This window comes from Meriones unguiculatus, chromosome 11 (genome assembly GCF_030254825.1).
Source record: "Meriones unguiculatus strain TT.TT164.6M chromosome 11, Bangor_MerUng_6.1, whole genome shotgun sequence".
Taxonomy (NCBI): Eukaryota; Metazoa; Chordata; class Mammalia; order Rodentia; family Muridae; genus Meriones; species Meriones unguiculatus.
In genome coordinates, this window is record NC_083359.1 from 95,355,221 (window position 1) to 95,367,558 (window position 12,338).

General features: G+C 46.0%; 1 protein-coding gene across 5 annotated transcripts in view; it reads right to left on the reverse strand.

Moving 5' to 3' along the window:
- Positions 1-11,980, reverse strand: part of Rgs7 (regulator of G protein signaling 7) — a 377,413-nt gene extending 365,433 nt beyond the window's left edge. For 3 of the 5 annotated variants that reach the window (XM_060364733.1, XM_060364732.1, XM_060364729.1), the window contains exons 1-2: positions 11,842-11,980; positions 10,685-10,807 (exon numbers count right to left, since the gene is read on the reverse strand). In XM_060364733.1, coding sequence (XP_060220716.1) covers positions 10,685-10,762 — 78 coding nt within the window. In that variant the 5' untranslated portion in view covers positions 10,763-10,807; positions 11,842-11,980. Of the gene's footprint in view, positions 1-10,684; positions 10,808-11,113; positions 11,246-11,523; positions 11,664-11,841 lie in introns of those variants that run through there. The other 2 variants (XM_060364730.1, XM_060364731.1) reach the window with 2 other exon arrangements.
- Positions 11,981-12,338: the final 358 nt, after the last annotated feature.

The window sequence follows — 12,338 nt, forward strand, 5'->3', positions numbered from 1 at the left end:
CCATATATAAGATTGAGAGAGATCCAAACAGGCACTGGACATCAACTTCTGGCCGGCAAATGCATGGGCATCCATGCACATATATTGACACTTACACGCAAAGTGTCTATGTACTTGTATGCAGCAAAGAAAGAAAGAAAGAGAGGGAGAGAGAGAGAAAGAGAGAGAAAGAGAGAGAGAGAGAGAGAGAGAGAGAGAGAGAGAGAAAGAAAGAAAGAAAGAAAGAAAGAAAGAAAGAAAGAAAGAAAAGGGAGGGAGGGAGGGAGGGAGGGAGGGAGGAAGGAAGGAAGGAAGGAAGGAAGGAAGGAAGGAAGGAAGGAAGGAAGGAAGGAAGGAAAAGCGAATTTTAATGCCAGTGCAAACCAGACATGGCGTCTCACACTAGCATTCCCACCCCATCTAGGGCACCAGTTCTTACTCTGTGGGTCACAACCCCTTGGGGGTCAAATAAACCTTTCACAGGGGTCACATATCAGATATCCTGAATCTCATATATTCACATTACGATTCATAACTGTAGCAAAATTACAGTTATGACATAGCAACAAAAAACAATGATTTTATGGTTGGGGGTCACCACAACATGAGGAACTATTAAAGGGTTGCAGCATTAGGAAGGCTGAGAGCCACTGCCCTAGAGGCTATGAGGATGTTAAGATTGTGAAAGTAGCAAATCCTAAAATATCTATAAGAGAAATCTTTTCTTTAAAAAATGCTCTTTAAATGCTATCACTTCCATTTATGAGAAAATTCCAGGCAATTTTTACATATTATAAATTTAATAGTTACATATACTGAAGGATTCCCATTCATCCAAGCTTTGCATGTGCATGCGTGTTTGTTTGTTTATAGATGGGTTCTTATTCAATAGTCTGCACAGCTCATTATGGCCTCACACTTGCAGCCATGTTCCTCCCTCCGCTCCCTGAGTGCTGGGATTACAGGCATGAGCCACCATGCTCAGCTTTTAGCATGTACATCCGTGTAATCCTAACAATACCGATTATTCTTATCTCCACTTTACAGATGAGTAAACTCACTCCAGGAGGAAAGCAATTGAATCCATAGCAAGTCTATTTGAGCTCCAGCAGGCTGCAAACACTGAAACTAATTCTCTAGGTACAAGAGTACTGGCCTCTTCTGAAATGTTGCTAATTTAAAGACGCTCCTCTCCCCTGAGCTATCAGGATTAGTATGGCCGACTGGGGAACCTTGAAAAGTAACGTTTAGTTTTTTAAGGGAGAAGACCCACACTTGTGCCTCCCTCATGCATCTCACTGAAGTGCTGGGGTTTTCAGCATTCCCTTAATTCAGCTCATTTTTCTTTTCTTCTTTTTTTTTTCAAACTTTTTTTATTGGTTCTTTGTGAGCTTCACATCATGCCCCCCCAATCCCATTCATTTTCCCTCCCCTCGTACCCGCCCTCCAACCCTGCAACCTCCCCTTCAAGAGAGGAAAAGAAATCAGGTTGTGGAAGTTGTATCGTGTGTCACAGTGTGTCCCACTGTGTACTCTTTAGTCCACTCTTCTTTGCTTGCAATGTTCGTTTACAGACCCATGATTCATGGGTCTGGTATGAGCCCTCTGGCTTTTGCTACTCTATCAATACTAGAACCTTACTGGGCCTCCTCTCAGTTATGATGTTGTTGCCCTGGGTCATGAGACCCTGTAGGTTTGGATCAATAGGACCAGCCCCTTCACACGCTCTAGCAGCTCATCCATGGGGTAGATGTTGGGGTGGGCCAATTCCAAGTCCTGGATCTGAGCCTTAGAGGTATCTGAGTTGGTCAGCCTGTCCGATCTCCCACTCTCTTACTCTTAGGATGGCTTACCAGCAACCCTTGCAACCAAGACCAGCTCTATCCTGCTGCCCAGCTGAGGTGCAGGGCCTGTTCTCTGAATGTTGGAGCCAGTGAGGGATATGGCCAGTTCGCCCACTCTCATGACCCTGGGGCCAGCTCTTCCGAGTGCTGCAGCAGGAGGGGCAGGAACAGCTAGCTCTCCTGCTCTCATTACCCCAGGGCCAACTCTCCCACCTGCCATAAGTGGCAAGGGGTGAGGGTGGGGTGGGCATCTTTCCCTTGCTCATACTGCTGCACATCAGACAAGTTGGGGGACCAGCTCTCCCCTGCTCACACCCTCAGAGCCAGCTCACCCATGGCCCTACCACCATTGTCAGCTCTAGTGTGCTGCAGCAGGTGAGAGGTGGGACCGGATCTCTTGCCTTCATGATCCTGCCAGAGTCAACTCTCCTGCCCACTGCCCATGTCAGCTCATTTTTCTAAACCAGTAGTTTTCAACCTGTGGGTTGCAACTCCTTTGGGGGGCAGTCACACATCAGATATCCTGCAAATTAGATATTTACATTATTATTTGTAACAGTAGCAAAATTGTAGTTATAAAGTAGCAACAAAATAATTTTATGGTTGGGCTCACCGCAACATGAGGAACTGTATTAAAGGGTCACAGCAGTAGAAAGGTTGAGACCACTTAGGACTTAAGCTCTTATAGACAGGAGCTGCTAGACCTGTGTGCTCTGCTGGGCATCCAGGATTGCAGGCAGGAGAGAGAGGTGGATATATATTTCTTTAGAAACCAGATGATCAAAAAATAAGTAACTTTTCTTCTGACTGAGTGCTTATGTTTTCTTGCCATGGATTGACCTACTGTGAACTGAGATCTAAGTTTCACACATGGTGGCTCAGAAAATAATTGCATTATACAAACATCTCATCACACACATAGTCCATGCGAGGGGAGGCTGAATGGATGTGTGATGAAGAATATGGCTCCAATGTCTTCCGCTTCACTAACTTATCTAGACAGTTCAGTAAAGGGGCTCAGGAACTTGCTTAGGACTGGCTTCACATTTTGTGTTCTCGTTCATAGTTGCATATATGTGAGATTCAGAGATACTTACTGTATGCCTTTGTTAAAGGTGCCAGGACAGAGCACAGAAAAAAGGGGGGGGTGCCTCCATCCTCACAGAGTTCCCCAACATTGCCACTAATTCCTAAGTGCCTTCATGTACTCACATTCTATATGGGTGGCTGTTGAGCTCTCTTAGAAGGAACAAGAATGTGTGTGTAGAATAGAATGGAAAGTATATTCCTTTAGGGCAGCCCATCTACACAGCTATACCTGTGCCCCCTAGAAGACTAATGATCAAAATATTTCTCATTTTTAGGTCAGTAAATCATGTATGTAAGTGACTTGACATATGGGTAAGTCATCATTAGTTACCAAAAAACCGAAAGCCTAAGTATAAGTAAAGTTAGCTTTTTAATAATAGTTAACTTTTTAATAATGTCTGGGGATGTAATTCGGCGGCAGCACACCAGCTTATTGCAGGTGCCTTGGGTCTCCCCTCCCACACTCCAGACAAACATACATATAGCACATAATCTCTGTACTAGCCCAGTACACACCTCTGCACTAGACAAAGACTTTCCCCAGATCCAGAGTAGATCGCACTGAGAGCTTGGTGTGACTAGTCAAGGTCATATGGACACACACTGTTCTTTAGAGCCTTCCAGAAGTAACTGAAAATGGGAAACTAAAGCGAGCTTCCAAACGGGCCCTAGCCATGAGGACGGACTTGTCAGGAACGTGGTTTTCCTTTAAAGATGCTATTGTTCTTGTGCATGTTAGATGAAATAGAGCACATTACCCTATTCCTTCTTTTGCTTTGTGGCACAAGTTTTCCAGGGCCCTTCATTCTGTGTCTCTGTGCTGTCTAATCTAATAATCAGTGGCCACATGAACACTTAAATCAGAATTAATTTAAACCCAGCATGATTTAACATTTGTTCAGCCTTCAGTAATGCTGACCACATTTACCCAGTGTGGCAAGTGGCCCCGAGACTGGACACGGTGCCTATGGAGTCTTCTCGTCATGATGGAAAGGTCTTCTGACAGCACTGCCATTTAGCATCACATCCTGGGTCTCTACCAGCTCAGACTTTCCGCAGAGAATCAGAAAAGCATGAACCTACTGGTAGACTATATAAAACTAGCTCCCCATGTGATTACTGCCAGGGACCCAAGAGTCAAACTGCTGGTCAAAGCAAAGACAATATCTACTCTCTTTACAGTGGTGAACAGGCACCCTTCCAATGTCCATGTCTGCCTGGACTCTACTATGCTCCCTGCCATGATGATAATAGATTAAACCTCTGAACTGTAAGCTAGCCCCAATTAAGTGTTTTCCTTTAAAAGACTTTCCATCGTCATGGTGCCCCTCCACAGCAATAGAAACCCTCACTGAGATATAGGCTATCCATTGGCCCTCCTAAACAAGCCTCTTGTACAAGGTGCTTTCTAGCCTAAATCACATGAGAAGTTTTTGTGCTGTTGGCGTCAAGTCCATGATTGTCTGTTAGAGTTCTCGTATTCTCAGATTTTTGTTGTTGTTGTTGTTAATAGAACTAGATACAGTACAAAAGGAACTAAAATGAAAGCAAATAGAATTCTCATGTTGCCTTGAGCAAATGGCATGAAGAATTCAGGTCTTCCAATCCCCCCCCCCCAGGAACTAAGAACCCACTTTGTCATTTACAATTATTTTATAATTAGATTGATGTTGTGTGGGATAGAAGTCTTTGTGGCCCTGACATTCAAATGCCTTGTGACTGCAACAAAGTGAGGCACATCCCCTTTCCTGTTTGGTGCAGGTCTGTTTTCAAGGAGATTGACATTTGTGAGGCCACTAAACTATCTAGATTTGAGATATTTCTGTATTTTCTGCAGTGATCATGTTCAGTCACCCACACCACCTAAAAATACCCAGCTTCCTATCACTTGGGGGAACCACAAAGCTATTAGAAGGCAATAAAATCCCTGGACAGCTTCTCTTTGTGGAGTTGCATTTTCCTCTGATCAATTAGATTCAGAGACACTGGAGATGGAAAGTGGAGGAGGTAAAATTCAAGCAGCAGAGCCTCATGTCAATCCCATCAACAGCCTGGGCAAGCAACGAGCTCAACCAAGAAGCCTTTCCTGCTTTGAACTCGTTAATTATTAGCCAGAATTCATCATTAAAATATCATCAGTAAAATGCTTCCCTCTCCTCCAGAAGACATGTTGAAGAGGATTCTGTCCCATTTCATGGCACCTGTGTCACGGAAGAGGGACAGAGGAGTCTGGCTGTCTTTATGGTAGACAACATCTCCTGGTCCAGAAAGACACTTTCCAGCCATCTAATTAGATAAGATGCTCCATTGCAGAATGTTCCATAAATGTGATAAAAATTCTTGCCTACCTCCCATCTGCATCCTTACTTTTAAAGCCTGGAGACTTAAAGGCCCAGGACCTTTGTATGTATTTGCACCACTTCTTCCTTTTCTAACATGCCTTTGCCTCGTGGTCACCCACGAATGTTCTCCCCTCTGCTGGCATGTACCAAACCCACACAGATCAAGAGACATCAGAATAAAACCCAGAAGAGATTACTGTCTACAATGGGAGCTGAGTTGGAAACAGCAGCACCCCATAAAGGTGATGAAACTGTCAGTCTCGTAAAGACAAACTCACAGTTACAGCAGACCACGGCTGCAGCTCAAGGCTGAGAGACTGGCCCTGACTGTGGTTCTGGTAACCCCAGAAGAAAGAGAGACCCTCCCTTTCGCAAAGGAATGTCAGCTCTCCTAGGACAGAGGGATATCAGAAACAGCTTCCAAAGACACTGAGGTGAAGCTAGCCAGCAAAGACAGCTCTCCAAAGGGCAGGCTGGTTGTTACTGTGCCTTCAGGTAAGAGAGGCCAGATGTCCCATCATGTTTGTAACAACTGAACTATTTTTACCCATAAATGCTGATCTGGTGACACAGCCACAATATAGTGGCACATTGAGCACCTGTATACAGTGGGTGGTCAATCAAGGTTGGGGCCTGTTATCATCTCCAGCAGATACTGTGAGTTATCAAAGACACTGTTTTCTCTTTCTTAAATAAACTAGGCAGCATGTTAGTGAGCTTTATACTTTTACCTTTATTAAGTTCTGTTTTGAATAGAAAAATTAAAAAACACAAGCAAAAGGCAACTTATTATATAGAAGATAAAGCGAGAGGAGGGGGAGAGAGTCAAAGGAAGTCAAGAATGGGAGAGGGCAAAGGAGAGAGGTACAGCTAACTTGTTAGGCTTGCTGTTTCCAAAACCGTGCTCCTTCCAATGAGACAACGGAGGACGAAAACACTTTCATTTTCTTTTCTAACAGCTGGAACATAAACGGTTGCTGCAATAATATCAGAAATTATTGGATATTTCAAGCATCCTTGCTAGTGAGACGCCAGCATTACAGCCAATTTGAAATACTGGCCCCAAGGTGCCCTAGAAATTTTGGTTTTCCAATGCAGGAATGTCAGCTGCAGGGAAAGAGTGATAGATGCTGTCTAGTGAGCAGCGTGCTGGCCAGACACCATATTTGAACAGTGTCACCCTGCACTCTGGGGTCTAGCTCTGTCATCTTTTACAGACGCTGTCAGTCATAGTAGATGTTTCTCCCAGAGAAGAACAAAACTGAGAACCATGTTTACAAATCACCAGCCTAGAACAGAACTCAACTCTGACATGCCACTTCTACAAATGTCTCCAGAAACTGGTCTGGCTCCAAGGTGAGTTGGAACCAGCAAATCTCATGGAAACTGTTCACTTATAACCGCAGTCTAGTTAGTACCCATCTGAGGGAGGCATAGAAAGTCCAAAAAATAAACGTGTCCACCTTCATCATTTTTACAACTTCTAAAGACACCTTCAAATATATCAGGCAACATATCACTCTAATTTAATCTCCTGGTTATTAAAAAAGGCAACATTGTAAAGCAAAAGATTGATAAGGCAAATATTACATCCATAACAATTTTTAAGGCACAGGGGTCTTTTCTGAAACTGACTCTCCAACCAAGGACCATGCATGGAGATAACCTAGAACCCCTGCTCAGACATAGCCCATGGCAGCTAAGCATCCAAGGGGGGTTTCCTATTAAGGAGAACAGGGACTTTCTCTGACATGAACTCAGTGGCAGGCTCTTTGACCTCCCCCACCCCCACCCTGAGGGAGGAGTAGCCTTGCTAGGCCACAGAGGAGGACATTGCAGCCAGTCCTGATGAGACCTGATAAACTAGGGTCAGATGGAAGGGGAGGAGGACCTCCCCTACCAATGGACTTAGAGAGGGGCAGGGAGGAGATGAGAGAGGGAGGGTGGGAATGGAAGGGAATGAGGGAGGGGGTTATGGCTGGGACACAAAGTAAATAACCCATGATTAATATAAAAAAATAAAAAATTATTAAAAAAAATTTAAAGTGGATCTCAAACATCAAATAAACTCTAGAGACCCTTCCTAAAAAGCTAAAAGCTGTTTGCAGACAACCCAGATTCACTTTTAGGTACCATTCCTGACCACTGGGAAGTATTGTCATGCCCTGAAGCCTACAGCATGGTAACATTTCCTCAGCCTGGTGATCATAGTTTAACATACTGAAGACTGTCTTCTGTTAAACTGTGAGGTGATTGAAAGGATAGCTCAGTGGGTAAAGCACTTGTCACTCAAGCAGAAGGGCCTGAGTTCAGTCCCCAACATTCACACCATGAGCCAGACATGTTGACACATATTCAGAATCCCAATGTTGGTAATGTAGAGGCTGGTGGGGCTCGCTGGCTAGCCAATTTGGCCTAATTGTCAAGTTTCAGGTCTGTGAGAGATGCTATCTCAAAAACCAAAATAGAAGGCTCCTGAGGAAAGACACCCCTAATTGACCTCTGGCTTCCATAAGACAAACACACACATGCTTTTCCACTGAAATGAAGATGGCTGTATTTGTTCATTATCTGTCAGAACTCCTTTAATCTGTGTTAGGGTAATCACGACTGGGAGACACGGCAAACAGAAGATATTCTCACAGGGTAGCATTCCTACATATGCCACACGGGTGACGGTTTACAGTTCTGCATCTCTCCCCAGCACGCTTCCCAGAGCTGTCAATAGCCTATCAAGACCAAGTGGAAACAATGCCTATACATCCTGTACACCATGAGGGTCTGAGCAGAGAGCACTATGGTGGGGGGAGCAGCAGGAGAGGGAGAAACACCATCAACCTGGCTGCTTCAGATCACACTTTTCAACAGCTACACTTCAACAGTGAAGCAGTAATGGAAAATTGGCATCAGTCAATAAAACAGCAATTTCTCTCTCCTCTCTTGGCCTTTATTGAGCAACACTCTGTTAGGACTTGAAGGTCTTTGCTAAACTTTTGAGTTGAATTCCTGATTAATTAGCATTGTAACATATAGCTTATTCCTTCAGGAAGGGGGAGGTGTTGAAAAGTCCCAATAAAGATTGATCCCACACCCTTCTCCGATTAATTTGCTACTCATATGAAAAATCGGTGTCCACAGAGAAGTTGCCAAGGTGTAAGCAGCCCACAGAAGATGTGCTGCAAAGGCACCACAAAATCAGAGAAGCCATACGCCATGCACATAGAGCATCTTACGCAAAGACTAGTGAAGGATAATGAGTTCAAGTGCTTATGGCCTATCTGGCATTATTTACGAATCACTATTTCTGTCACACACAAAAAAACTTACATACACAAAAATAAATGTTCAGACAATACAGGCAGGCATTAAATCTATTGTTAGACTTAATGAGCAAAATTTACAGGACTTGATTATTTTTTTATCAGTCATGTTTTATCAGGCAGTTTTTCCCCTCAACACTAAATGATATGTGTCATTAATCTCTGCACAAAAAGCTAATCAAGGAAGGATAAAATGAATGCCACAAGCAGTCTAAAGCTCAACCAGAAATAATGTTGTCTTTTAAGAGAAAGAAAGAAGTGTTATTGAGAGGAATAATAGCAGTCAGGAGAAATGCTGCAAGTTCAAGTCTAGCCAGGGCTACATAGCAAGACCATGTCGCAAAGGACAAAAATGTTAGATTTCTCTCCGTGAAGTCTATAAGCTTAAATTTAAAACTAACAGCAATTTGAGACTATACAATTTGTGAAGTAAATTCAAACTTATCAAGCTGAGGCTCAAGTACATCAAATAATCAAATAATAATAATAATAATATCTAAGTCATCCTTCAGTTTATGAATAATTGGAAAAGGGAAACAGGAAAAGAATGTGGTTGTGTGACTTCACAAATGCTATTTACTACCATAACTTCCCCTTCCAAAAATATAGCTTTCCATACTGCCTAAACTCCTAAAATAGATTTTTAAATTCTCCCATCTTACAGATCACAACATTCAAAGTCGCACCAAATAAAAATATATGTAGTGTAATTTACTTTAAAGTACCTATATGCCACCAGCATAATTTTTCCCTAAGCCAGCTCTCTGTATAAAATACGTAAGCACACAGTTACTTCAGTCAGTGTCAGAGGGTAATAGCAATGACTTAGGTTCACATGCACAATAGTCTCACTTCATCTATTTGGAGAAATAGCTAGGAACAGTCAACTAGTCAGTTATGTTTCTTCCCCTTCATTTTGTGGTGTCTCAGACACATCTGGCCGCATTTACAAGTACACGGAATAGCTCTGTCCACAGGCTCTGTCCACAGTGCCAGTGGGTACTGTGTCTGCGCACCACGCAATCTGCTCTGAGAACAGTATCAGTATCCCCCCAGCACATCTCTGGCTACCTTCTAATGTCTCTGGGCCGCACAAGGGAAAGCTGGGATTCCGCATGAGCTAAGGTGGCACAAGGCCTTTCCTCTGTATTCCCAATCATCTCGCATCTCACAGATCCACGCTCAGCCTGGATTCCCTGGGCTCCTGCTGATCAAAACCCTTCATAACATTCTTGACCTCAGTGAATGATTTCTAGTTGCCATTGCCAGTGTCAACTAAGGAAATCTGACCCGAGACACACCCCAGGTAATACGCTTAAGAAAAATAATCCCAGTAAAAATTACAAAAAGGAAAAAAAAATCAATGCAGAGGTTACATAAAGAAAACGGCGCCCTTAATTTTAGTGAGCTTGCTGATGATAGGTATCTTGAAGTTACCTAAGCGACCGCTCTGAAACACATGCAAAACCCAAATGTGTCTGTAGCTCAGTGTCTCGAAGTTTGTTGCTGAAAGCAAGGTAGAAAGTTGTCAGATATGTTTGTGGAAGGAGGATCTGGATTGCACAGATTTATCCCATGGGCCTATGACACTTGATGATAGATGCTATGGATAAAACCACAGAAACGAATACAAAGTGAAAATTTAGGTTAAGCCAGAAAGAACTAGTCACTTGTGAGAAAACTCCTGACAGCATGCGCATCCGAAGATATAGTCTCTAGCCACAGACCTGCAAAGTGCTCTCGTTTTATTTCCAAACTGTGCTACGCTTATGAAATTATTATAGCCTAAATATTTGGAAGGGGTGTTCAGAAAAGCCTCTGAAAATTGCAAGGTTTGATATCCAATCCAGTGAAACAAACAAACTACATTGAATGGCCAAACGCCAAAACTGCTAAGGACAGGTAACTCAGGTAACGATCATGAAAAAAAAAAAAGTGCCAGCTCTCATCTTCTAGTATAGTACATAATCATTGATGATGTGGGAGGTCATACAGCTGATCCAGGAAAAAAAAGGAAGGAAGGAACAGAGAGAGAGAGAGAGAGAGAGAGAGAGAGAGGGAGGGAGGGAGCTGACGTTTCCCCTTTCCCAGGCAAGCGAAAAATTATTACCTTTCTGTACACCAGCATGTTCGGTGATTCGTCTGCCGCCCCGTTACTGGTCTGTCCATAGTTATTCCCCTGGGCCATCTCACCCAGAACTCTTAGCTCAGATACAAGGATTGTCAGTCTGCCCTGCAAAGGATCGGAGAGGCTCCAGTGAGGTCCTGATGAGAGTCTTCAAGGGAACAGACCCCCGCCCCCCGCCCCGACTCGTCTTCATGTTCAGAATACAGTACCCAGTCCACAGGAAGAATTCTTTCATCTCTGGACTGACCGGGGGACACAGGGCATGCACTTTCAAAAGAGAAGAAAAACGGAAGGAGTTTACAGCTGTAGGGGCCCCAGGAACAACCTTCAAGTTAGAAATAGTCACCCTGCTAAGGGTTCTGTGGACTTCATTTTGTGAATACTCTCTTTTTAAGAGCGTTAAGTACTCACTTAAAAACCCTGCGGTTCGCACTTCTCTGGTACCCACAGCTCTCCCCGGGTACTTGCTGCTCCACTTGATGCGGTTCTTCCCAAAGGGCAGAAAGCCAACACCCACAGCAGCCCACTTTCTCCCAGCAGCCTGCTAGTTCCTCCCGACAGGTGCGTCGAGGCCCCTTCCCCACAAGTGTTCTTCTGCACATTTCCCCTCCATCCCTCGGGTCTCCCACACAGCTGCTCCACTTCCACCTGCCTTCACTGACAAGCCCATGGCTCCTCCGCTGCGCCCACCTCACTCGACTCGCTAACTCTGGACCTAAACCTGACTAATCTTTGGAAGAAAGCATCCAAAAGCATCCAAATCCAGTCCAGGCAACCCGAGGCCGGTGGAAAGTCAAGCCTTGGGCAATCACCTGGCTCACCTCGGAGAGCGAGCTAACTGCACAAGCCTGGAGCAATCAGCCCGGAGAGCAGAGAAATCTGAGTCCTAGCTCATCCTGTTCGGCCCTTGCTCTCGGCGGCAGCAAATGGCAGGCAGCCTTGCCCCGCACCGACGCACCGGCCGCACCGGGCAGCAGTTTCAGCACCGTGGACCGCGGCGTGCGCAGCGCCCCAGCCCGGGCGCGCTGCTTCGGGAGACCGTGGCTCCCGCCGGAGCAGGGCGAGGACTGGGTGCGGGCCGGGGTGTCTCGGGGACCCCGGGTAGCGCCGCCTCCTCCCCTCCCTCACCCTCCGTTTACCTCCTCGGCCAAGGTCACGGCCCCGCGGCTCCCCTCCGGGCGTGCTGAGGGCAGGCGCTGTCAGCTGGCTGCGAGCGGAGCTGCGAGGCAGGGCAGCCTCATCACACTCGCGCTGCTCAGGCCGACGCCACCCTCGCCGCGGTGCACAGGCGGCCCCGGCAGCCGCCGCTCGCGCCCGCTCCCCCGGGCCGCCTCGCTCGCTCGCTCGCTCCCTCCTCCGCTTCTCCTCCCGGGGACTGGGACCAGTCGAGCGCGCGCGGGAGTCGAGACGCCCGGCCCCGTGCGCGCGACTGGGAGGAGGGAGGAGGCGACAGTCACGTGGAACAGGGACGCCCGAAGGTGCCGCCTCGGACAGGCTCGGCTCTGCCGCCGCCACACCCCTGGGTGTCCCTGGCCTCCCGACCCTACAAGCCCCTCGGGAGCACAGGCCCTGTCCCCAACGCTGGCCAGCCCAGGCTTCCGCGCCCCCGCCCGCGCCGTCACAGGCCCGGAGAGCC